We start from the raw sequence: 26,484 nt of genomic DNA, 5'->3' as shown, positions 1-26,484 counted from the left end.
CCAACTTTGTGGGAGTTAACGTCTATCTTTTATGCATGTGTCAAAAGAGAAAAACAGTGTGACTCTCATTCAGGTGCGTAATTTACTGCACAAAATCCTTCGGTCCAAGTGCTTTTAGGAGAACCAGCCCAAACATGGCAGGACAGAGCTTGCTGTTGCTTCCCGGTGTTGCTTACCTGTATGTGTAACGCTCCTACAGCTACTCTGCTGGCTGCTGCCTTAACATCCATTTATATTTCCGTTGGGCCTTGAGTCTAGATGAAAGCTGCCGGGTTCCAGGTTCAAGCCTCCCATTTTTGAGAAAAACCAGCTGATTTTTGAGTTTTGCAGGCATCTGAGGCTGACGGATTTAAAGTGTTCTGCCACAGAATCTCTCCTTGCTTGGGATGGAACTTCAGAGGTGAAGTCCATGGAGGACCTGCTGGGTGTAGAATTGTCTCCTGCAAACTGTTAAGCCTTTGATGTATTACAAATGATGAGGGAGATTAATAGCACAGGCAGATGGAGTCTCTGTCAGCCGGCATCTATCTTTGAGAATCTGCTTCGCTTGCTACCCTGGACGGCCGCCCCCTTTTATGAGTTAATTTGCTAGGATCAAGGCTGCTCTTCCATCCGAAAGTCTCCTTTCTTAGATGTGGATCTAGGGTGGGATGGACTATGATGGGCAAAAGGTTTTTTTGGGGGAGCAGGGAGAACGGTCCTTGTTCTCTTCAGTTTCCTAAATGATTCCATATTAAGCTGTATCTTCAAAAATGTTGGCATGCAAGCACAAGGGCCAGTAAAGGAGGATTTGTGATGTGTCTTCTACAGGGTCCTGAAGCAGAATTATGTACTGGTCTTAGAGAGGCTGTTTCTGCATCCCCCCCCCCACCTTAGATCCAGTGGATAAGTTTGGGAATTTCAGCTCTTTTTATTCAAGACCATCTTTTGACTGTCACCTAGCACAACAGGGCCCTGATTCCTCATTTGGGGCCCTCAGTGCTTCTATGATGGATACAATTAATCAGAAAAGCTTTCGTGCTGGATGCCATCAGTCCATATGGCTGGACTCTGTAGCTTAATTGGCATATCCTAATGCGGCTATGCTTTTAGCTCTACTTACAGCTAATCGAGAGTCTCACACGAGGGTATAGAATTGTGTCTTTGGCTCAGAAAGTCTCCGGTTCAGTTTCGTAGGCCGCCCATATGATATGTGACTTAGCCGACGGCTGCTGGAGCGTTACCTTAGCACCTGGAATGTCATTGTCCCTTCTGCTCTACAGCTACTCTTACGCTTTACTCACCCTTGGAAGGGAAGTCTGTTAGGACAAGCCTGGAGAAGCTGCAATAGTTTTCCTGGAGTCTACTTATCTTCTGTCCTTTGCTGAAAAGTTGGTGGTGGTGGTTTGTCTGCTTGCTGGGCTGTAAATTGGCTTTTTATTTTATGTATTTATTTATTTTGGGTGGTTGCTAATTTATACTTTACTGTCGTCCCATTTGAAAAAAGAAAAGCCCCTCTTTTCTCCAAGAGCGACAGGTCACCTGTGCAAAGACTCTCTCTCCCGGTAAAAGCTCCGTTTTTTGAACTCTGAAACAGTTGCCAGGCTGCATTTTGTCACTGGCTGAATTTTAGTGGGAGTTGAATTGATTCCTATGGATTGTACGTAGAGGGTGATTGCAAAGCATTTTGGGAGCCTTTGTGCATGGAAGGACCTAGCTAAGGAGCTACGCTTGCCCTTCAAGATCAGAGCACGTTTTTATCTAGTCTGCTAACCTATCTCCGGAAATGCCCAGCACCTGACCACATCTCTTAGTGTCCTCACCCCAGTGTGCTCAAAATGTGACCCCCGCGATAGGGTGACCAGATAGCAAGTGTGAAAAATCGGGACGGGGGCAGGTAATAGGGTCCTATATAAGACAAAGCCCTGAATATCGGGATATCTGGTCATCCTGTCGAGGGACCCTGCGTCCCACAGAATAAGAGACGTTGAGAAGCAGGCAGTAAGGACGCTGGGGAGGTGGGTGAGGGAGATCCTCTCCCTGCTCTAAAATGGTTGTCCGCGTAAAAGGTTAGCGCCACCTTCTGTGCAGTGTGACTACAAGGGAAATGGCTCCTGACCCTGCAGCTTGTATCCTGAAGCATGCAGCTGATTAGTTTGATCGTTATCCAAGCCGTCACAGCTACCGGCGTGATAGGGGGCAGTCAGAATGTCCAGCCCTTTTTAAAATAACCATGCTGTGCTGCATTGGGTTGTGTTTTTTGTTTTGGTCCTTCCTGATTTTTGTTCTCTCTCTGGAGACGTCCCCTTTGTGTTCCCATCTTGCCCTATTTCCAGAGTACGCTTTGAGGAACGGTCACATGGCTCCATTCCTCCCTGGCCAAGTGTGAGAGCCCCCATCAGCTCCAGGAGGGCAAAGGGAGGCCGCCTGTCAGGATCTGAAATGTGCAGTGTGTGACTGATCTGAGTGCAGGGGTTGTGTATGTGCTGCTTGGCATCTGGGCTCAGCTGGCAAACGGGTCATCCAGAGGGAGAGCTAGCTGACCTCGCTTACAAAACCCACAGAAGAAGTCATGAGTTGCAGGATGTCACCATTACTCACTGACACAGACCGGGGGCGGTGTTAGCAGGGCAGCTCTGGGGGGAGCGTAGCAACCTCCCATACTAAATCCAGTGTTAACTCTTAAAGCACCAATTCCATGCTGTCCTGTGAAGGCAGGTGCAGCCAGTGAATTTCCCCCTCTGGCCAGACCCAGGGGTCTGTCGACAGAAGTACTTTACGGAACAGGAGGCAAGCTTGTGTTGGTGCGCGTTGCACTTTGAAGATGGTGCCTAGAAGGACAGACTATTATCCCTGCTGTGAAAGAGTGTGTGTGTTCACAAGAGGGCTACAGGCCAAATGGTGACACAACCCCTCACTGGCCTGGATTGAAACCCAGACCTGTCACACCCTAGTTTACAGGCACGGTACCAAGGCGCAGAGAGATTTAAGTGACCTGCCCATGGTCAGAGAGAGTCTGTGACAGAGCTGAGAATTGAACCTGAATCTGCAGAATCCCTGCCCAGTGCCCGAACCACAAGGGCATCCTTGTTGTATTGAAAGCTGAGCAAAGGGCTTTATCTTACGGAAGTAGCTGCTTTGTTTGTGGAACTCGCTGTAATCTGCCAGTAAACTTGAATAGCACTGCAGTATCCCCTGGGGAGCTGCGCTCCAGGGACAAAGGACAGCTAATAGATAAGAGACGATATCTGAAGTAAATTGAATACACTGTATTTCAGGGGTCGGCAACCTGTGGCACGCGGGCTGATTTCTAGTGGCACTCTGCTGCCAGCCAGGGTCCCAGCTGCCAGCCCTGCTCAGCCCACTGCCGGCCTGGATGGATGGAACCCCTGGCTGGCAGGGGCCAGCGGCTGGGACCCCGGCTGGCAGGGGCCAGCGGCTGGGACCCCGGCTGGCAGGGGCCGGCGAATGGAACCCCAGACTGGCAGTGGGCTGAGTGGCTCAGCGCGCTGCCGGCCCAGGTTTCTGGCCGCCGGCACCGCTCAGCCCGCTGCCAGTCTGGGGTTCCTTCGGGGGCCCCTGTAAATGTAAAATTTATTACTGGCACGCGAAACCTTAAATTAATGAGGACTTGGCACGCCACTTCTCAAAGGTTACTGACCCCTGCTGTATTTAATCACCCCCCTCCCTCCATGAAAAGCTAAAGAGAGGAATGGTCGATATACACTAGTGTGTTTAATAGCGTTGTGGGGTTTGTGCTAAAATTCCTTACATTGCTGTGTCTTGGGACACGCTGGGCCAGATTCTGCCTCCCAGCGATCTTACACTGGCATAGTTCTGTAGATTTCAGTGGAGTCACCTGTGGCTTGCCCCTGGGTGAGTGAGAGGCATCAGGCCTGCTGAGTATAGTTTACTCAGTGAGTTTATTGCTTATGAAAGGTGCCAGGTTGACAGCCCTGGAGCCTGATGTCTGCTCTCCATAGAACAGGTAAAGCATTGGAGTGCAAGTGTCCCCTCGCCAAGGTACTTAGAGATGGGCACATCTCAGCTCCTTGGCTACCGCCCTGAGACTGCCAACGCAGGTGAATTGTGAGAGATGAGCTGTTGCCATCAGACCTCCTAGTAAAAAGAAAAGGAGTACTTGGGGCACCTTAGAGACTAACCAATTTATTTGAGCATAAGCTTTCGTGAGCTACAGCTCACTTCATCGGATGCATCATGTTGCATCCGATGAAGTGAGCTGTAGCTCACGAAAGCTTATGCTCAAATAAATTGGTTAGTCTCTAAGGTGCCCCAAGTACTCCTTTTCTTTTTGCGAATACAGACTAACACGGCTGTTACTCTGAGACCTCCTAGTGTAACTTACCTTGCTCTTGTTTTCTGCAGGACTTAGGAATGGAATCGACCTCCCTGGATGATGTCCTGTATAGATATGCCAGCTTCCGAAACCTGGTGGATCCAATCACCCATGACTTGATCATCAGTCTCGCTAGATACATCCATTGCCCCAAACCGGTAGGTAACTCGCTCTAACTACACGACCAAGGCAGTTCTAGTCACTTGATCGTTTGGGAAATGTAGACTTGTTGTAAATGAGAAGCTGTTTTGCTTGTTTGTTTTTTTTGTTTGTTTTTTATAATCAATGATGCACAAAATACCTTCAGGTTAACACAGATTGTGATCCTCTGAGTACAGATGTCCTGTTGTGGGGAGAGCGGATCGATGCATGGTACTCTCTGTGAATTGCCAACAACCCGAATGACGTGCATTTAATGCTTAGTTAATTTTGTTCCTTGTTTTTTCATATTCCCTGTTTTTGCTCTTTCCTCCTGTCTCATTTGCTCGAGCAAAGCACCAAGGCACCTACTGTCTGGAACAATACAGGGGTATGGACAGGATGACTTCCTAGGCCTTTTCTATCTCTGATTTCTGCGATGCCTGTCTTTCCTCTTGTCTCTCTAAATGAAGCGAGTACCCAGATGACACATTTCTCGCCCCTGTAAGCTGAAATAGAACCCTGTCTTTGCGAGTGTTTGAGTGTGCTGTAAGCAAAGCTGGCAGCACGGGGGCCCGGAGAGCGTGGCAGTCAGAAGGAATAGCCTGAGCCGAATAGTCATCGGACGGGGCGATGGGTCTGAACTGTAGTGTCAGAACCGGGATTTGCTTTCCATTCCATCCCATCCCATCATATTGGTGGTTTTATAGTGGAGTGGAGGAGAGCTGGCCCTGCGGTGCTCTCTTCAAAGTCAAAAATGGAAACCACATTGTTCAAAGCAGTGTATCAATATTGGACATGTTTGTACGTCAGCTGCAGTTATGGCAGAAACCTTCCTAACCCACCCTGCGTCAGTTTTTGAGGACAACGTGCCAGGTCCTCCACTGGTATAAATAGGAGGAAGTCAATGGGAGCTATGCTGATTTACCCCAGAGGAGGATCTGGCCCTGATGAGTCATGGAAAAGGAGTTTGAATGATGGTTCTAAATTAGGGATGGACAGAAATGCACGTGGTTCTGGTTTTGGACCTCATTAGTCAGGGTGTGTTTTGCAAGAGTGACTGGGATGCAGGCCCCATTTCATCAGCCCCTGCAAAGCTTGGGAGCGTGTGGTTTCCGATGATGACAAAGGACAGATTTTGTGATGTGATTATAAGGAATAGCAAACAGATCAAAGCAGATTACTGAGCAAAATAAACAAACATGCAAACTAAGTTGAATTCACTAAAGAAACTGGTTACCAATAGTAATTTCTCACCCTAAATGTTGTTTTAGGCAGGTTGCAGAGTTCCTTGAAGACGAACTGCTTTTGCTTGCAGCTTAAAGTTCCATGTATTTCTCTTCACAGGCCAGACCCCTGTCACAGCCTGGGTGTCAGTCCTTTTCCCCAGATCAGTCTTAGGTGTTTACAGCAGTCATCCTGGGTGGGGAGTCCGTGAAGAACCAGAGACCCTGATTAACTCACTCTCCAGCCTTAAATAGGATTTACATATGGCGGGAATCTTTTGTTTCTCTGTTTGATCCCCACCCCCCTTTAGTGGAAAAATACCAGCAGACCAACCTGGTGTCCAGTGCCAGGTGACATGGTCACCTGACCCTGCAGTGTCAAAGTAGCATCCCAGGAAACTTCTCAGGAAGGAGTGAGATTCGCATCTTCAGAGTTCTATTGTTCTCCTTAATGGCCCATCCAGGCTGTTTGCATACTGTCCAGCGGGCATTCCCCAGGTGAAAACGCAGTTGTAATTGTTACATAGTCAATATTCCTACTTCCAGATACAGAAATGATACAGGCATACAAATTGGATAATCACATTCAGTAAATCATCACCTTTCCAATGATACCTCACATGCCCCCTCTTGCATAAGTTTACATCTTGGTTATGCCCTATTCATATCATAAGCATATTTCTGAAAGAATATTGGGTGTAATGTCACTGAGTATAAATGCAATAAAGAATGTCAGGTTCTCAAATGCTATGGCAATGGGAGACATATTAACACCTAAAATAAATAAATCGATTACTTTCATCCACAAAACGTCATTCAGTCTTCAATGGGAAATTCTTTGGTCACGCAGAGTCGGGAAATGTGAACTAGATTGCAGAATTGTATGGTTAATGATAGCTTTCGTTGCAACTGACATTGCTCTGTTTCCTCCTAAAAAAAAAAAAAAAAAAATTACTGGCTGGGTTTAATCTTGCCTACATATGGATCAGGACAGGGTGGAGGGGTGGAAGTCAAGGTAATAAATGGGGTAAAGTGGAGATTCAGTCCATCACTGGTGTGTCTGTTTCTTCTCCCCACAAGTCGCCTGCCGTGCTTTAAAGTTTGCTTGGAAACAAAACTAAGTGCATGTTAATTTCAGGAACCAACTCTGTGGGTGCTAACTCGGGTGCCAGCAAAGATACTTTAAATATCAGCGTTGTTAACTATTTCCATGCTCATTAAAGCATGTAAGAAAGGACAGGAAGGGTCTTGTCTTGAAGATCTGTACAGTCTACTCAGAGAAGGCCTGTAGCAATGCAAGGCAAGGTGGAAGGAGAGCAGGCTAAGCTGGCCCGATTGGTTTGATTTTCCTGAAGGGCACTCAGCTTCAAAAGTTCAGGAAACACTGCTCTAAAGGGCAATACCCAGTTTTTTAATCAGAAACCACCACATCCCTGTGGAAGAGCATCAGAGCCCCTTGCTGGCTTTATCCCTCTTGGCTAGGCTTTGCTTTAGTCCACTTTCAGGTTATTGCACTGGTTATTGCTCTGGTTATTGCACTGTTACCCTTTCAGTTCAGGGTCTGTCTAGAACACCCCTATCCTAAGGCTGATCTTTTGGTATTTTACCTCTCAGTTAAAATAAAAACCTAGTGGCTTCTCCAGACTCTGAGTAACATGAACTTCTGTAGCTGGCCAGAGAAAAGGTTTGCCTTGACTTTCTAATGTCTTCTGCAGCTCAGCACTCTCCAGCAGACACAGTCCATTTATTCCACAGGAGTAAATTCACACCCACAGTGGGGTAAGAGTCTTCCCTTGAGTTGCATGAAGCTAGAGTGCCTTGAATAGAGCCGACCCAGGATCCTAGTTGGGTGAGTTTTCTTAGGCATGTCAGTATATTTAGTGTCAAGGCTGTAGTGGGGCCTAAGCCATGTAGTCCTGATCTGCCTTAAAATCTAAAGGGCGTGAGTTTTGTGATGTCTCTTGTAGGAGCCAGATTCAAACATTCTCCAAATTCTGGCCCTGTTTGGATGCAGGGGTTGCGGTTGGATGCAAGAATGTATAATACAACTCCCCTTAAAGCTGCTCTCGTGATGGGCCTGATCCTGATTTCAGTGAGATTCGTGCATAGGTAGAGTAACTCTAGTGGAGTCATTCCAGATTTCCACCAGATTGGAGTCAGACCTGAAATGTAGCTATCCTGTTGGAATGCATAAACACAAACTAAGCGCTGTCCATTATACAGAAGAGTTGTGCTGGGCCATGCACAGAGACATCACCCATCAGTATCTGTTGCCCAGTACTAGCTATTGCTGAGTACCTTGGGCTGTGTGCCCTTTGCAGTATGAGAGGGAGCTTTTATAGTGAAAGAAGCTCTCAGAAAATCAATTTTAAACATGAATTCATTCACCGTTGTCTGTTGTTTTCCAGTGACATTTCAGGAGGATATTTGCTAACGATCAAAGACATTTCAATTAGCATTTCTTTCCTCACAACCACCGCCCTGGGGGGCAGGAGGGGGGTTGATATTTCTCTTTCAATTCCCGCCCCCCGAACGGGCTGAGGAAAGGTGCCAGGCTGACAGCTCTGAAAAGTGCTCTGTCTAGTCACAGAATGGGTGCACCGTAGGTAAGAGGCAGCGTATGCTTCCTTCTCTGGCATGCCTCAACCCTGACTGAGAGGGGACTGCTCTTCCTGGGTAGAGGGGAGATCAGTCCTCGTGACTCATCTCACCCTGGGCCTTTCTGAGGGGCTGTTTAGTGCTGATCAGAGCGCTGCTTTTATGACGTGGATACGTGATCTCTGGGTGAGGGACTGAGAGAGACTCATTTGACATAGGCGTCGCAGGGGAACGACTTTGGGTCATTGATGGCCTGCCGTAGGTCAGAGGCGTGACGCTCTCTAATAATGTTTTGCACTTGTGTCTAGCCCCTCCCTCGTAACATGTCAGACGCAAATGAATGAGGTCTCATTGCACTCTGCTGAGGTCAGGGTTGGTGTCCCCATTTCACAGATGGGGACATCAAGGGACAGGGAGGTTTCATGCCCAGAGTCCCATGGGAAGTCAATGAACTATAACCAAAATGCCCTTACCGCTAGTTCTGTGTCTTTATCACAGGAGCGCCCTACCATAACCTATTACCAACCGCATCATTCATCCAGCCCCCCAGCCTGTGTGTTGTGACATGACCCTGGATTACAGTTGTTCTGAGTTCCTGACGTCACATTAATTTTGATGGTAGCAAATGCTGATGTTACAAATACGGGGTGGGAAGGAACAGTGCAGTCTGGTGGTTATAGTATAGGACTGTGGTTCTGGACTCATCTGTGACACTGGCTCACTGTGTGACTCTGAGCAGAGCAGCCAGCCTCTGTGCCTTTCTGCCTTATTTTTTCTATTAGTAATATGAGGAAAGTGATATTTACCCACCTTTATAACGTGTGTTGCAATCTTCAGATGCCGTGGACTATGTAAGCACGAAGTATTCTTCTTCACTGCAGGATCCAAGCTAAGCTGTGAGCCAGAGACTTCTTATATCCAAATATCTGAAATAATAGCAAAGGGGATGAGAACGATTTGACTGTCAAAGCCAGTGATATTCTGCATTAATGCTCCTTTTTGGCCAGGCTTGCTTCTGAAAATCCCTCTGTATGGGAGCTGAATACATCTACATCGCATTAAAATATTTTGCAATATCAAAGTGGCTGGGAAGCTCACACTTCACTAATAACGACTCCCAGTATCTGTCGTTACTTAATGTGTTTTGTCCCACGTTCGTGTTTTCTTTGTAATAAGAGATGTTCTTTTGAAAAGCTCTTTCGTAATAACTGTGGGAAAATAGAAAAAGGCACTGTGGCGTTTTTTTTTTTTTAGGCTAAAATTGTATAATGGTAACATCTGTGTAATTTTCAGTGACACCATTACTGGCAGTCATCACTCAGCACCTCCACACTAGGGGAAGCCAGCAAGACTTAGCAAAAAACAAGTAAGTCTGGAGATCAGCATGACCTGAAGCTGTAATAAATTAAACTCTTCAAACTGAGAGCTGTTTCCTTGACACTGAGCTTTATGCGCTGGCACTGAGCGTCTAATGGGCCCAATCCTAGTTACACTGATGTCCGTTGCATAAGGGATGCTGTCCAGTAATCTACTCTGTATACAAGACCAATGTGCAGAACGAGAGGGAGATGAGATCTAGTGGTCTGAGCACAGGCCTAGGGAGGAGAAGTCTCTGAGTTCTAATCCCAGTTATGACATTACAGACTCCCTCTGTAGCCTCTGGCCAGTCACTTTATCTGGGCAAGTAGATGGGGGTACCTCCCTCGTAGAGGTGCTGCCAGAAATAATTAGTGGTTTGTAAAACTCTTTGGAAGATGACTATCTCCGAATTGCTACATCATTGTGATTCCTGAGGTCCTGTATTAGGCCACTTCTTTCTCTCCTGGATTTCATAGATTACGAACTCTGAAGATGGGTTTAGCAGATACTGGAATGCAAATCTGCTGTTTCATAATAGAGGTGGGGAGTGCCTGGAGTGTAGCAGGGGGGATGCCCTGAAATCTGGGCAGGAGCATCAAAATGTCTAAGTGGCTGCCCACCGAGTGTCAATGTGGTGACACAGAAATACATCAGGAACGCACATTCTGTGGTGGGGTCACTCTCTTTTTCCCTTTGAAGAGACAGGCTCCAAGCCTGGAAGCTTCTCTATCTGTGTGGCCTGTGCATTGTGCTTCATTGCAAGGTCAGGGCTGTCATTCACCTGTTAACTCTATTAGATATAGACACAGCAGTCTAGAGCCAAAAAAACACAGGTTCCTTCATGCCACTTTGCCCTGTGATCTTCTCAGATTTCATACCTGCAAGGAATCTTTGGTTGATGATGGATTTGCACTAGATGGATTATCTATGCAAACCAATTTCTCTCTCAGGTTTTCTAGGGTACCTTTCCCCTTACCTGTCTTAAGTGGTGGGGAATGTGGGGCTGAGAACTCAGTAGGGAACGCTGCTCCTTCTGTTGGCACTGACCCATTGCTCCAGCCTGCTAGACATAGCACCAAGCTCCTGATTACTGATCGAAGTCATCGTCAATCAAGGGTGCTGGAACATTTGCATAGTGAGGGTGCTGAGAGCCATTGAACCAAACTGTAAACCCTGTATATTATGGAAACCACTTCAAACTAGGGGGTGCGGCAGTGATGATTTTTGCAAGGATTGGACTATTATTCCTGGTCTCTATGCTAAATCAACTTTTGAGGATTTACATTCTGTTTAACTAAATTCTCCTCGCAGTTTCAATTGAGACTCTGATATTTTTCTTCACTTCCTGCTGTGATGTTTGTCTGCCACTAAATCCCTGCCTCACTTTCTCCTAGGTGTGGGTGTGTTGGCTGGGTGAGAATGGTGGCTGCTCTTGTTCTGGGACAGTTTGGAAAGTGCCTTGGGGCCTGGTATCCCAGGGCATCCCAAAGAAGCGATCATCAGTAGCATTTTACTTCCTTCAAGAGGAATTCTGAAGCACTTGTGTCAGTCTTACAATTGACACCAATACCTAACGAGGTTTCATTGACGTGTGCAAGAATGATTACTACTTAAACAGCGATGAAAGAGACTAGTTTATTTCAAGGACAGAAATTCCTCTGTGGTACCTAGTGACTGAAGAAGAGTCGCTAAAGAGGGAAAGATTTGGCGGTGTCAAGTAATTTATCTTTTAGTTTTCCAAAATGTGAAAGAAGTGCAACAAAGCAGGACCTGTCTCAGCTAAATGTTAATGAAACCAGTCCATCACCTCCATTGGGAAGCGGTTGTGTATTGTTCCATGTGGGCTGTATCATTGACAATGAATGATTTGTGCATACTTGTACATCCCCATATACCTTCTCAAGGCTTCCTCAAGTTGTCCAATCATTTGTGGCCTGGGGAGAGAGGGATGGGCTATTACCAGCAGGAGAGTGAGTTTGTATGTGTGTGTGTGGGGGGGGGGGGGTGAGAAAACCTGGATTTGTGCTGGAAATGGCCCTGCTTGATGATCACTTTAGATAAGCTGTTACCAGCAGGAGAGTGGGGTGGGAGGAAGTTTTGTTTCATGGTCTCTGTGTGTATATAATGTCTTCTGCAGTTTCCACGATATGCTATGCATCCGATGAAGTGAGCTGTAGCTCACGAAAGCTCATGCTCAAATAAACTGGTTAGTCTCTAAGGTGCCACAAGTACTCCTTTTCTTTTTACGAATACAGACTAACACGGCTGTTACTCTGAAACCTGTCGTTTGCGTCCTGGTGAGCCAGGGTGAGTGTGGAGTGCTTTCCTTGTAGGCATTGTCTAGTGGGAATCAGGACTGTGTTGGCTTTGGGGTGTAGGCCTCTGGCAAGGCACTTCTGCTTTCTGTCTCAGTTTAATTCTTCCCTGCCTCAAAGAAGTGTTCTGAGGGTTGCTTAATTGAGCTCTGTAAAGTGCTTCGGGAGCATTGAATGAAAGGTTCTTTAGAAAGGGAAAGCGTTGTTGTTAAGTTATGCGTCACGTCCTGCCAGCCGGACAGGTAATGAACAAAGGAACTCCTGAGCTCTAATCCCGGCTCTGACGCTGACACCATCTAGGGCCTTACCTCCGCTGCCTCGGTTTCCCTATGTGTAAAATGTAGGTAATACTCACTGGGCTCCCTCAGTAAGCTGGTGTGAGAATTGTCTATTCTTTGTAAAGTGCTTTGAACATGAAAGGCTATAGAAGCGTTAAGATAATGTGCAGCATTGTATCCCATAGGCTGGCAAGCCAGCGTGTCATTTTAATTGGGAAGCCATAATAAGCTCTTCATTTTTATTAGACTCGAGTACAGGATAGTAAGATCCACAGCCCTCTACAAAGATAAACAAATTGATCTTCACAATAGCCGCAGGAGTTGGGTGTGGATGCAGACTGAGGACCCAGGAGATTGAGGGAGTTTGTGACTTGACCAAGACCCCACACAATGAATGTTTGAGAGAGAACCTGGCTCGCAGATCAGTGCTCAGACCTCTACACCCTCCCTTCTCTCTAATGGCCGTGGTCTCCAATAAACAGTTACAGGATAGGTTTCAGAGTAACAGCCGTGTTAGTCTGTATTCGTAAAAAGAAAAGGAGTACTTGTGGCACCTTAGAGACTAACCAGTTTATTTGAGCATGAGCTTTCGAGAGCTACAGCTCACTTCATCGGATGCTATGCATCCGATGAAGTGAGCTGTAGCTCACAAAAGCTCATGCTCAAATGCATCCGATGAAATGAGCTGTAGCTCACGAAAGCTCATGCTCAAATAAACTGGTTAGTCTCTAAGGTGCCACAAGTACTCCTTTTCTAGTTACAGGATAAACCCTCTTGCTATCCAGACAAAGAGAGGAAGGCTGCCCTTGTGGTTAAAGGACTGGGCTGATACTTAGATGATCTGGGTCCAATTCCCGACGCTGCCATAGACTTCTCGTGTGACTGTGGGCAAGTCACTTAATCTCTCTGTGCAGAGCTAGCAGTAAGCATAAGCAGACTAAGCAATTGCTTAGGGCCCCGAGCAGCTCAAGGGGGCCCCCTATTCGCTTTTTATTATAAGAACTTGCCTGTTTTAGTATGGGAGGGGGGGAATATTCCTGTTAGGGCCCCCAGTGGGCTAGCACTGGTTCTATCTCTGTGCCTCAGTTCTCCAATCTGTGAAGTGTGGATAATAGCCCTGCCTTGTCTAGTTAGATTATAAACTCTTCAGGGCAGGGCCTCTCTCTTGCTTTGCATCTGTATAATGCCTAGGCCCTGATCTTAGTGAGGTCCTATAGGCACTACTGTAATACAAATGACAACCCCAAGTATTCCGTCGAAGCAGGCTGGATGCCGGGTAGCCATTGTTTAGCGTCCCTGCTATGTGATACTCTGAATGTGTTCTCCCAGATAAGCGTGCAGGTTATTATTTGGCAGGGATGCGGATGGGGGTAATTAACTGAAGTCTAATCTGTGGCCTTCAGGTATTTTTTCCTTAATACACAAAATCACTGATTTCACTGGGAACTGTGGCAGGATACGACCTTGTATTTTAGCTGTGCTTTCTGATCCAGGAAAGTAAAGAGGTTCTTCCAGCCCTTTCCAAAAGTCATTCAAAATCAAGCATCAGGGATGTTAACGGTGTATAAGCCACAGCACCCTTTCCAAGAAAAAGAATCTTGCACTATGCCACTGTGACCACCCCAGGTTTGCAGCACCACTCCAGTGGGACTGCTCGGACTGCAGAGTCCTGAATGATTCTGAAGTGTTTTTTTAAATAAAAGGGTGTGGGGGATTATCTACTGTTGTTAAACTCTCTGCTGCTTTATTTCCCTTCCTCTGAAGCAGCTCGATGGGGTCACCGCCCCCGCTTGTATATCTAGACCACATCTCTTTGGAAAGGCTTTGCTTATTTAGGTGATGGAATTAGATTTTGCATTACAGATTTTTACAGGCTAGTCTCTGAAGGAAATTCAGCTTGTTATGAGGGTTTGGGTTATTCTCCATAGCAGTGAAATGTGGGTGGATAGCATTTAAGATACTTATTTGTCTGGGGAATAAACATAAGGAATATTCTTTTGTCAGTGACACAAGACTCTCCCCTGGATTAAAAAAGTACGTAAGTATTTATGTATGGCGTAGTTCAAAATATTATAGTTTACAATAGTTACTATAGTGGTTGAACTGTTACAGAAGAACTTTTAGAAGGGTCTCATTAATCTTTGAGATCACATGGATGCATCAAGTAGGTAATAATATGTAGTCCATAAAAGTGCATAAATAATTTGGGTTCATTCTTGAATGGCAGATGCTATATAAATGCCAAGTATTATTATGAGATTGAGATTTTTTTTTCTGAGATTATTTTGTTGAAGAAATGTTTTTTTCAGTGAAATTTTTTTTTAAGAAAACTAATTTTTTTGCTAAAAGTTGTCCGTGTTTTTTGTTTTTTTGCAAAGAACAAATATGTTGTTTTTTCTAACTGGTATCTAATATTTTCTCAAAAACGTAATGAAATAATTGTTGACAATTTTGTTTAATGGAAAACCCAGCGTTTGGTAAATTATCAATCATCTTTTTGGTAATGTTTTTGTTTAAAAAACAATTTAAAACTTTGAAAAATTTGAAAAAACAAAACATTTGTTCTGTTTCAAACCTTTTGAAGTGGAAAAAAAATGGATTTTTTTTCTTCACAAAACTACTTTTGGGTTTTTCAGCCAGGTCTGATTATTACCGATGCAGCTGGGCCAAGCTTAGGGGCACTTTTGGACCTATAAGTGCCCCCCCCCCCCATGGTCTGTCCCTAATGTAGCAGACTGGTTAGTGTCTGAGGTGTAAAATACCCTGGTTGGGACACCCAAATTCCCTCTGAGTAGCACTTTACTCTGCACATAGTCCCGCTGAAGTCAGTTGCCCTATGAAGTATGGGTATTGCAGTCTAGCCCCGAAGGAATAACCATTTTCTGAAAGATTCAGCTGTGGCTGTGCGGCAAGCCCCATGTCTGGAACCGCACGACAGCTGCCCCATGAGCAGACCAGGAATCAGAGTGTGCTTTGGAGAGTGATAATCTGCCTCCCTGCTCCCTGCAGGACGTGCCCTGCATGATACGTGCATTGCTACAGCTGTGGTGCTGGCAGGCTGAGGGGACAGAGCCGGGGCCAGGTGCAGCAAGGGAGCAGTGTAGCACCCCTAAGGAGGGAGCTTTTCCCGCTCTTGCCCAGCGACCCTGCCAGGGGCAGATGGTGCAGGGGAGTAAGAGAGACCTTGTGCCCCCCCGCTACACTGCCCAGGCATGCAGAGAGCTTCACGCCGTGCTCCTGCACTAGGAGAGGATGGGTTGGAGCAGACTGCCTGGCCGTGGAGTCCGATCTGTTCATCGTGCTCTGTTGGCAAACGGAATGCATCCGTATACGTTGATGTTGGGCATTTAAATCCGGCATCTGTAAGAGCCGGAACTTAACGCACGCTGGCAGGATCTGTGAGACCCTTTCTTGATTCCCTTAATAAGCAAAGAGCCTTTTCTAATCAGTGCACGGTAATATGCAAACCAGCCTGAATGCCAAGAGATGGATTTTTGCCTGCTCTGAGATGGATTTTTTTTTTAAATGCCTCCAAAATGTCAGACGCCAGTTGAATAGGCAAGTGACGTGAGAAGTGGCCCTCGTTGCCCAACTTTCTCTGCCCTGCCGACCCCATGAGGGCATCGCAGGTGACGCTGCCCCATCGATTGCCGTTGTGGGCTTTAATTAAGCAGAGCTGTGGTGGAAGAGAAGGTTAAAAAGGAACACAGAGCAGGAAAAGCAATTTCCCAACAGCTTCTTAGAACATATTTGATCTTTTCTCAAAAAGCAACTGTTGCTAAGCATCCAAAGTAAACTTTGGAACCAGCTCCAAATCAGAAGGGATTCTAGGCGGCTCAAGTATTTTAAGTCCTTGAGGCAGAAGAAACAGACACAGGGTCACTTTTCAGGAGGATGGGGAAGCAGGAGTTTATTTATATGTATGGAAAGAAGTGGGAACCAACTCTGAAAAAGAGTCAGATTTAATAGGAATTAAGTCTGCTTGTAAAATGTCTGCACTGCTGTTCCGCCCAGTGAATCCTGAAGTACACCGCAAGAAGGAGTGAGCGTGAGACCTTATCTGAAGTAGCAACTGAAGTCAAAGATGGGGTGTTAACCATTGGTTAGAATGGGAAGTGAGTGTCCGGACTTCTGGTTCTCTTCCAATTTCTACGTAGAGATAACACCACTGTGGATGGGATACTGCTTCCTCTCCAGCTTTTAAACTCCCCTGTTGATGTCTTCCGCAGTGTGGCTGGAGAATGAATGCAGCCTCGCTCCTTATCTCCTCTCACCCCTCCTCTCGCTGGCCTTGTCTTCTTAGTGAGCTAACTGGAGGCGAGCGCATAGTGAAGGCCGGAGCGTGCGTAGTTTTTGCATAGGTTAGCAGGTCGAGTAATGCCTACTTTGGAGTCTTGAACTCAACCTGGTACTCTCATGATGACTACAACTGCCTTGTCTGTGCTATTGTTTCACCTCAAGTTAGCTAACTCCAGTTAAGAACACACCCTTTTCTCCATAGGGAAGACTAGACCACTATATTTCAATGGGTTTGCACCATTGCGATACTGTCTCAGGCTGTAAGGTGTGTATTTGCCCTGGAGAACTAGCATGTATTCGCTATCGTGCCGTAAAATCCTAGTGGAGACAAGGGACTGCCACCAGATCAACCAGGGGGGTGGAGGGAGAGGCGATAGTGTTGACCTCTCCTAGTTTACCTGTTGGCTATCCTGGCTAACCACCCCTTTTCTGGCAGTGAAGCTGGAGCCTCGCTGGGTGGTGTTGGTCAGGTAACTGTGGTTAAGGAACTGGACAAGGACTGTGGTGGTGGTGATTTGGTAGGTGCGTTGTGGTAGTGCCTGGGGACCCCCGCGCCATTGGGCTAGACATTGTACTAACAAGAAAAAGAATCCCTGCCCCAAAGACTTTACAATCTGGGTTAAATTCCTAGCATCACAACAGACTTCCTGTGCGACCCTGGGTCAGCAATTTATTCTCTCTGCCTCGTTCCCCATCTATAAAATGGGGATAACAACTCTTCTTTTCTCCTACTCTTGACTTGTCTGTAGCATCTAACACAATGGAGCCAGCTCTTGTTTGGGGCCCTATAAGTGCTCCTGCAATACATATCAATAGTAATAAAATAAAATAACTCTCCCTCTCCATGCCTCAGATGCAAACTAAGAGTGATATTGACCTAGCAGGAGGGTTGTCAGCGTCGGGCAGTTTCTGATCTCTGGATGGAAGGTGCTGTGGAATTCACTGGTATTAATGTGGTTGAGATTTTTTTTTTTCCTATCTGAACTCTGCTAACGTGAGGGGATATAACGGAGGGGGAAATTCAATGAATGCACGCTCAGGGTATCTGAACCGAGACCCCGGTGACGTTCCTGTTGTGTTGCTTATTTCAATGTTGCTGAAATGTCTGCAGACAAGTCAGAGGCTTGCTCTGATGAGACCCTTTGACTAGATGCCAGTTAGGTAAGGGCTTCATTAGAGTCCTTTCACTTATTCCCAGCAATGGACCAGATGAAAAATATTGCAGAATAAGATTGGGCAGGGAAGGGAGACTGAGCTACGTAGGAAAGTGTTTGCTGAAATTCTTTCAGCAGGACTGGAGAGCTTGCAGATTGTCTTGTGGACACTACCATATGCTCCCTAATAATTTGAACAAGTACTTGCCGGACTAATGGGCCTCGCTGGAATTTGTGGATTTTTGTTGCATTCTAAACCACTGTTAGACTTGATCATCAGTTAGAAAAATCCATAGAACTGTAGTGCTCAGCCTTGCTGCTGCATTACCCTGGGCAAATCGCTGCTTTGTTTCCCTTCCTATCCTTTGCTTATCTTGTTTGTTTTGACCGTAAGCTCTTTGGGGCAGGAACTCTCTTGTATTGTGTCTGTACAGTGCCGAGCACAGTGGGCACTGTTCTCAATGGAGGCCTTCTCTAGACACTGCTGTAATATAGTCTCTCTGAGCAAAGTCCATGGAAATTTCTCCTACCTATTCAGTACCTGTCCTAAGGGTAAACAGAGGATTGAGCTTCCGAAGCGGTCAACCCAGCACCATCCCTTAGCACTAACTTCATCTGCAAATGTTCACATAAACCAAAGCAACGGTTCCTTAGGGAAATATGTGGTCAAGAAGCAGGAACCTCATTAAACAGCAGCCCCAGGTTTGTTGTTTTCCAATGGTAATTGACATTTGAGTACAGATCATTTGGCTTTTAATCAAAACATAATTTACTGCATAGGAAGGAAGTGTATTGATTTTCCTACTCACTCACACATTCTTGGGCTCATTATTTATTTATTTATTTATTTACTTATTTGCATTTAGTGTCAAAGCTCATGTATTAAGATCCTTTCTGTTCCCTAAGGATACGTCTACACTGCAATAAAACACCCCCCCGGAGTGGCTGTAGCCAGCCCAGGTCAGATGACTCGGGGGGCTCAAAATGGCAGTGTAGACGTTTGGGTTTGGGCTCGGGCTGCAGCCCGGGCTTTGAAATCTCACAAGTGGGGATGAGTCTCAGAACCCAGGCAGGCTCCAGCCTGAGGCTGGATGGCTACACTGCTATTCCTAGTGCGGCAGACCAAGCCCTGCGTGCCTGTCAATTGACCCAGGCTCTGAGACTTGGTGCCATGGGTTTTTTATTGCAGATGTACCCTTTAAGGAGTAAATACAAACAGAGTGTTTTCAGTCTCTAGCCAGCGCAGTTAATGCTTTAGGATGGATTGTTTAATATCTGTCCTTGGCTTTGCCTGCGAGACTTTGAACTGTGAGGGAACAAATGGTCCAACGGCAAACTGAATTGCAAAGATGAACGATTTAATGAAGAGGCTTCACCGAAGGTCTCGCTTAGGCAGACCTGCAGGCCAGGAGCGCTTTGCACAGAGAGCACCGCTGACAAATGGTGGCACACCTGTCTGTGTGAGTTCTCCAAGTCACAGCTTATTGATGGGGGCAGCTTTCTGAGGCTTACGTATGTGGGGCAGGAGAGTCCCAAGAAGCAGCTGTTGAGCAGAACAAAAGAAGACCCCACAAAAGAGGTGGGATCCTTCTCATTTGCTGCTCAGCTGCTCCTGCCTTGGCAGCACCAGTATATTGTTTGTTATGTGAGTCCGTCTATCTGTATGGAGGGCTCCTATTGCCCGGGTGTCTGCACTCCCAGCAAACCCTGAGGAATTCTCCCTGTAGCATCCGGATGAGGTGAGGAATTTGCCCCGCTTCACACATGAACTCCTGAGATGCTGAAAGATTAATTGACTTGCCCAAGGTCATGCACGGAGTCTGTGGCAGAGCTTTTGAGTGCCAGGCCAGTGCTTTAACCGCAAGACCGTTTGCCCATCAGTTGGGAATGCAAGTGAATCAGCAGGGGCTCAGCTGTGTTTTCTGATGCACATGGAGGTCTGAGAGCCATCTGGGTTGCTGGGCCATGCAGCATGATGTAGAGCAAGACGGCATCTCAAAAATCCTTATTTTTCCCCTCCCGTCGGCAAAATGTCAGCTTTCGGGAAAAATCTGTTGCTTCCCATTTTCCTTGGTGTCCAGATGGTTTGCAGTATTTGCAGTCATGCTGGCACATCCAACGCTGGCTGGCACGCTCTGCCAGTTTACACTGGCATGTGCCCATGCCGTTACTGGAAGGCAGGGGTGGCTGCTGCCTGCCGTTTGCCGTTACTCCAAACACAGATTAACAAGTCATGCAAGAAGCAAAGTATGGGTATGTAGTAATCGCACAACCTGCATCTGGTCCAGAGGTATCTATCTGCTCTTGAATATGCTCCTACATGTCTCCCCATCTGCCATGGCATCAGTGCCTATGATGGTAGCTGATAGATCTTGAGCCACTGAAATCCTTTTCTGTATGTGGGTTATATTGGGCCATGCTCTGTGAGGTTCTTAGTCAGGAGTTCTGTTGACTTCAAGGGGATTTATGCTGGAGTGTGAACTAAGGGCCCCGATCCTGCAGGAATCTGAGCATTACCTGTCGGATCTTTTCTTTACCTCCCCAACCCCCCTCTTATCTTCCTCCTCCAATTCTGTGGAAATTGGCTTATGTTGAACCTGTCTTCAGCACCCTGTCTTTCCCACTGCAGATTTCAAGGGCTTGCCCATCTGTCCCCTGCCAGCTGCGGCCCAGCTGCTCATTTATAAGCTTTGCCTTCACCGTTCCTTGCACTGAATCAAACTGAACCAGTGAGTTCTCGTTGAGTCTCAGGAACTTGGTTGTGCCAGTTTTGAGATGTGCTCTCCCACAACCAAACCGAACAGTCCCCAGTCACTGCAGATCAGCTGTTGAGTGCTGTAATCTCGCCTGACATCTGGGGGGGAATCCCGACGTTGAAATCTCTTGGAATTGCTGGTTTCTAACATAAAAATATGAAATGTGTAACTATCAAACATAAGAGCGACACCTCACCCCCGCAAAAAAATCCTTCTCAATTTCTGCATTGGCATGGAGCTGTGGGATAATGGAAGTAATTCCTTGTTCCCTAAAACACTGCGTAGGGTGAGCCTGTCTTGAGAGTGAGTGGCTCACTAGAGAAGATGGTGAGTGTTGATTTTATGGAACTGTTTGTTCTTTGTTGCCATGTTGTACTATAACAGTGCCAAAGAGTTATGGTCCAGATGTGAGACGTTCTGAACTCGATTTCTGATGAGCTCATAACTGACTCAAAAAAAAATAATTTCCCTGTGAGTTGAAATGTATCCTGCTTGAGCCCACAAGTGAATCTAGGTGAGAGGAAGAGGATAACAAGAGAATCTAGTTTAAGGAAGATGCGTTCCTCCAGGTTTTAGTTGTCCAAAGAGGTGGCCCTGAAGTTAAGAGGTTCAGGTAACAATGGGGCCTGAACCCAGCCCACCCCTGGATTTGTCACACCGAGGCCCGTCTCTGTGGGAAATAGCCATTTATCTGAGTCCGCCATCCCCACTGCTCATGCAGGGCCTTGTGGAAAGTGGTGCCTACACTGAAACTGGCAGCATGCCTCCCAGCCCCCGTGGACTGCTCATGCTAGTGTGCTAAAAATAGCAGCGTGGGCATTGCAGCACGGTGGTGACCTGGGCGAGCTACCCGAGCACAGATCCAGGGGGTCAGGCAGACTTGGCCGAGGGTGGCTTGCCTGTGATGCAGAATCCACGCTGCTAATTTTAGCTCTCTAGCTTGAGCAGACCTAGTGTGTGTCTGTCTCCCAGCTGCAGAGTAGACACACCTCTGGGGGACCAGGGCATTAAAAAAAAAAAGGCAAAGGGCAAGCAAGTCTCCATTTAAAACGCTGCATCAGTGCAGCTGCACCGCTGTAGCACTTAAGTGAAAATGCTCCTACACCGATGGGAGAGAGCTCTCCCATTGGCTTAGTTAATCCACCTCCTCTTGCCAACACAGCGCTGTCTACACGGGGGGTTAGGTCAGCATAACTATGTCGCTTAGAGGGGTGGATTTTTCACACCCCTGAGCGACGTTGTTATACCCATCTAGATCTGCAGCATAGACCAGAGCTAAGGTGGGTCAAAGTTGGTGCAATTTGTATGTTAAGAGAGGGTTTTAGCAGGACAAGCTACTAACAGGAGTGTGCAGGATGGGAGAGGTTGGGCAAAGTAGGCGCCAGCCAGCAAAGTTAGTGGGATATCTTTGTAAGGGGCTCCAGTCAATTGCACTTCCTGCAGCAATAACCTCGCATGGCTTTTCAGCTTTCCCCAGTGCAGCGCTTTGCCATATTGCTTTAACGCTCAGGCCACCGTGTAACCAATGTGACTAATGACGCTGAAGATCTGTATGTGCATTCTGGGGAGACCGAATTACAGGAGCCAGAGTCAGTCGAAACTGAAGGGGCTGCAGCTGGATGCTTGAGAACAGATGCTCTGAATAGGTCTGATCTTTTCTGGTTTTCACCGCTAAACAGGTTTTGGCTCTGGATGAGTCAGAATCTGTCCTGCAATCACAGTGGGCCAAATTCTTCGCTTGCACGCACACCCTTCGCAATCCTTCCGATTCTTACTCCTATTAGCGCCACTTTTGGGGCATCTGCAATCAATCACCAGCAGGTTTTCTATTTTCTTCCTTACCGTTCCTGCTAGGAAGCTGGAATTGCTGTTCCAAAGCGAATGATTAATACTGTCTTTTACTGTTTTCCCTTACGAGAGGCGCCTGGTTTGCCGATGATCCCCGCAGCCTTAGGACATGCCTCTTTGATAGGTGTAAATAGAAACTCTGTAGTAATCAGAGTAGCCGTTGGATGCCTCTTTACCACTACAGCAAAATTAATTTGCAGGAACAGATTTAAAACCTTAGCGCTAAATTATACATCACTCTTCCCTGGGATGTCAGTCCAGCAGGGTTGAATATACTCCAACCCTTGGTAACGAAGTTGAGATGCCAGGTGTTGCTCTACTGATATTGTATGTGCAATTCATTCAAAGCTAAAAATATTGTAAAGGTAAAGGTAATGCACGGTTTTCGGGCTGTAGCTAAGATCCCTGTTCTCTAGGATACTCAGTCATCCAGCCCTCTTGGTCTAGTCAGTTTCTCTGATCTATACAGGGGCCTCATCTTGCAACTCTTATTCCTGTAATTTAATCCTTGCCCACAGGATCAATCCCATTGACCTAAATGGGAATGACTTGATTTATGTGCCTTACGGGTTTGACTGGTTGTAGAATTGGGCCCTCAGTGTATCAGGTTATTGGTTTTGGTAAATCCGTAACACTACTGATATTTGAGCAGGTAACAAGGGGCTTGATCCAAAGCCCGCTGAAGTCAGAGGACAGACCTGTACTGACATCAGTGGGCTTTGAATCAGGCTCAGGTGGTTGAAAAGAGTTCGGGGTTTACACTGGTGGAGCCGAAAGCTCCACCGGCTTTTTGTTGGGCTGGGGAAGACCCTCCTTAATGCTTTACATCCCCAAATTGAATTACTGATCTGCTTCTCCTCTGGCCCAAATGTGAGGCCCCTTCCCGCGACCTCTTACCCCTTCTTTTCTCTCTCGTATGACAGGAGTGCCTAGAGACTCCTCCCCACATCAGGGCCCCATTGTGCCCGGTGCGGTACAAACACTCTGAGGATCCTTACCCAAAGAGCCTGCAATCGAAGTAGACAAGGCAGACAAAGGGTGGGAAAGGACTGAGGTGCAGGGACTTGCCAAAGGTCACGCAGTGAGTCAGCAGCAAAGCTTGGAGTAGAACACAGGGTTCCTTGCTCCCAGGCGAGGGGTTGGTGTAGTAACCTGCACTGCCACTCCGATGCCTCTGCCTTTTGATTCTCTCGCCTCTTTCCCACTTCTTCCCTTTTTCCCCCTCTGCTTCCCCTTCTGATACCCAGTCACCTGACTGTACTGGTGCTGAGCGTGGTCGTGGGCTACTTGTCTCGTGCTGCCACGGCCGCCTTTTGCTGGTTCTATAGAGTTTAATGCATCCAGATGTCCTGGATTTGTTCGGTCAGGTTTTGCATCCTCACCCCTGCCAAGCCAGCAGGTGAGCGTGGAGGGCCGCGATGGATCCTAGACGGTGCACATGCTGGGCTCTCTTTTGTAGCAAACTGCCTTGCTGACGACTTGCTGGATAAGTCTACGTTCCTCTCATTCGTACCTGGTCTATAGCAGGAAGCACCCACAGATAGCCTGCGGGGGGACTGGCCTTACAGCTAAAACCAGAGCTGGGCAAGCATGGCGGAGAGTAATAGTTGGTGCTCCATGGACATTGATTTGCACCTCGCTACCTAGGACGCTTTTCCCCCTGCCAGCCGCAGCGCCGCTCTCCGAGACCAGAGTGGGGATTCTCTGTAAGGCTTGGGGGCCTTGAATGAAAGCCTGGTTAGAGCCGAGTCACCGGAGGTGCTCTCAGCTGCAGCCTGGCCTCGTGTGGGTGGCTGGAGGGCGCAGCGAGAGAGGATCTGCTGCGGACGCATGGAACATCAAAGCGTGTGAAGGCTTTGCCTACGAACGGTGTCTGGGTGGTAGCAGCCGGTGGGTGGCTCCCCTTCCTGACAGACTGGGCTGCTAGTGGGGCTGTGTCTGTTCAGTTGGTTTTGCAGAGGCAGGAAAGAGGGGAAAATGAAATCGTGACCAGCAGAGGGGACAAAAGTACACAGCTGAAGGCATGTTAACCGCTGTGGGGTTGGAAGCCTGTTGGGTGCCGTGGATCGCTCCGCCTCCTCCTTAGCTGTGGATTTTCTCCCCAAAGATGATCAGCAGAGTCTGCAAGGAATTGGCGATATATTTGGGGGATGGGGGGGCACAATGTTTACTGGAATAGATCGTGGCTTACACTCCTTCTCCTTTATGATCTCACCATGTGGCGCTTGCAAGGATGATATTCCCACACCTTCTCGCCCCAGACCTGTTGCCTTGTATCTTTTGTCTGTTGTAAGTCCCCATCCCCCTGCTGACTTGCATGGGAGCTGGGGGTGCATACTGCTTTGAAAGTTTGGGAGGGAGGGACAGTATCCTCCTCCCAGCCTTCGGGTGCTCTGTAATATCACTAGAGGGGTAGGCTGCCAGGGGGTCAGGAGAAGTCGTGAGGTTGGCAGATGGAGTTGAGCAGGGCGGATGCAGTTTCCACAAACAATCGAACGTGAGTGACATGCAGAGGACGGGCTGGGGTGGGAGAGATTGCATTTTTAATCACATCTACCAAGATTTGTCTTCGTCCGGGCGTCCCTGCGGGTGAAGAAGTGGTGCTGTCAGGACAGGCTTGTGGAGCTGGAGCAGGAAAGGGCAAACATGTAACAGAGGAAGAGTTGCTGTTCCTCACTCCTGCTGGCATTCAGATACAACCCCCGTTTTACCAGCCGGGGAGCCCGGCCTGCCATGGAAAATCCAGGAATTCCTGGATTTGCCCCGAGCCTTACTAGAGCTACAGAGGGAGGTGGGGAAAACCATGCTGGTAATTCTGCTGCCATATGCATCCAGTATCCAGGCCCTCACTGGGGCTTGGGCTTGGTGGGCGCCTGTACATGCTACCATGATACCAAAACTAAATCAGAAGAAGTGCAAGGATCCGCTGTTGTTTCTCAGCTCTTTTTAATTGCCCTGCCTTTCATTTCTAATTCTCTGCCACGAGAATGGAACGCGGTATCCCACGGTCAATCTTGCAAGAGAGAGATTTATATTCTTGTTGCCGCTTCCTTTTATCTGACGTGTTCTCCTCCAGGCCATCTATCGGCGAGAATTCTGTTGCCATCTGTAACTGCTTCCGCAGCCAGCTCCCAAGTCTGAGTGCATTACTCCGGTGCCCGTTTGGAAAGATTCCTTTGGCACTTCACTCCCATTCATCTTCTACTTCTGCCTCTTTCAATAAGCCCCTGATTACGTTCTTGTTCCATTCCAACATGTCAACATGAAATCTCACGTGCTGCACTTCAGCCAGCCATCGGCGCAGGTTTTGATCCCTTTCTACATTGCTAATTGCAGTCTCAGGGTAGCAGAGCTCATTTTCACTTGATTTCTTTGTTTGAACTTACTACGTTTAGGTTAAAATCAACCCTGTTCCCAGTATCCAGGGCTGTGGGATCCTTCTAGCGCCATCTGCAAGCTCCCCTTGTCCCTAATTCGAAACCTGGCTTCTGTGTGATTGTCAAGGCGGGAGTTAATTGTCCAGCTCGTCAGTGTGATGTGAATTTCCCAACCATCCCAGTGAAGATGGCCCGGTTCTCAGATGCAGACTCGGGAGTGCGGTGTCCAGGCTGACACTCGCAACTGAGCAACACCAGAGGCAGTTAGCATCTGTATTCTGTTCAAGCCCACCCAGAACCTGTAGTAATTGCTTGGGCAGTTAGAACCTGCTGAAACCCATGGTGCTGGGGCTTCACAGCTCCAGGCCCAGAGCTAGCTAGATTCAAGCTAGCTCGAGCACGTCTACGCAAGGTGCAGTCGTACCTTGTGATTGCAGTGTGGACGTACCCACTGTGTATTCACCCCTCTGTGAAGCGGGGATACGATCTACCTTTCCCTTTTGCAAACAGCAAATCCTGGCTGAAAGGCACAATGGACCTATGAGAGGTATTACGGGCTGGGCTAGTATTTGAACCACTTGTACCGTAGAGTGTTCCTAACTGCACGGAAATGGAGGCTGTTTGGGGTCAGATGGAGTTAATAGACGAGCCATGGCTAATGCTCTTGCAGTATTGTGTATGTGGTCTATTTTTTTCCCTCAGGGTGACGTGTTCATGGGACCCTTTGGAGAGGGAAGAGCCCATAGCACAATTAGGAATGATGAGCTGTAGCTCACGCTCAAATAAATTGGTTAGTCTCT

General features: G+C 47.3%; 1 protein-coding gene across 1 annotated transcript in view; it reads left to right on the top strand.

Annotated features, from left to right (window-relative positions):
• LRRC75A (leucine rich repeat containing 75A) overlaps positions 1-26,484 on the top strand; it is a 185,195-nt gene that overhangs the window by 52,159 nt on the left and 106,552 nt on the right. The window contains exon 2 of the mRNA XM_007054207.4: positions 4,366-4,494. Within this exon, the coding sequence (XP_007054269.1) occupies positions 4,366-4,494 (129 nt within the window). The remainder of the gene's footprint in view (positions 1-4,365; positions 4,495-26,484) is intronic.

This window comes from Chelonia mydas, chromosome 17 (assembly GCF_015237465.2).
Source record: "Chelonia mydas isolate rCheMyd1 chromosome 17, rCheMyd1.pri.v2, whole genome shotgun sequence".
In the NCBI taxonomy this organism is placed as follows: domain Eukaryota; kingdom Metazoa; phylum Chordata; order Testudines; family Cheloniidae; genus Chelonia; species Chelonia mydas.
The sequence above is the reverse complement of the archived record's forward strand: the minus strand, read 5'-3'. Positions and strand labels throughout refer to the sequence as shown.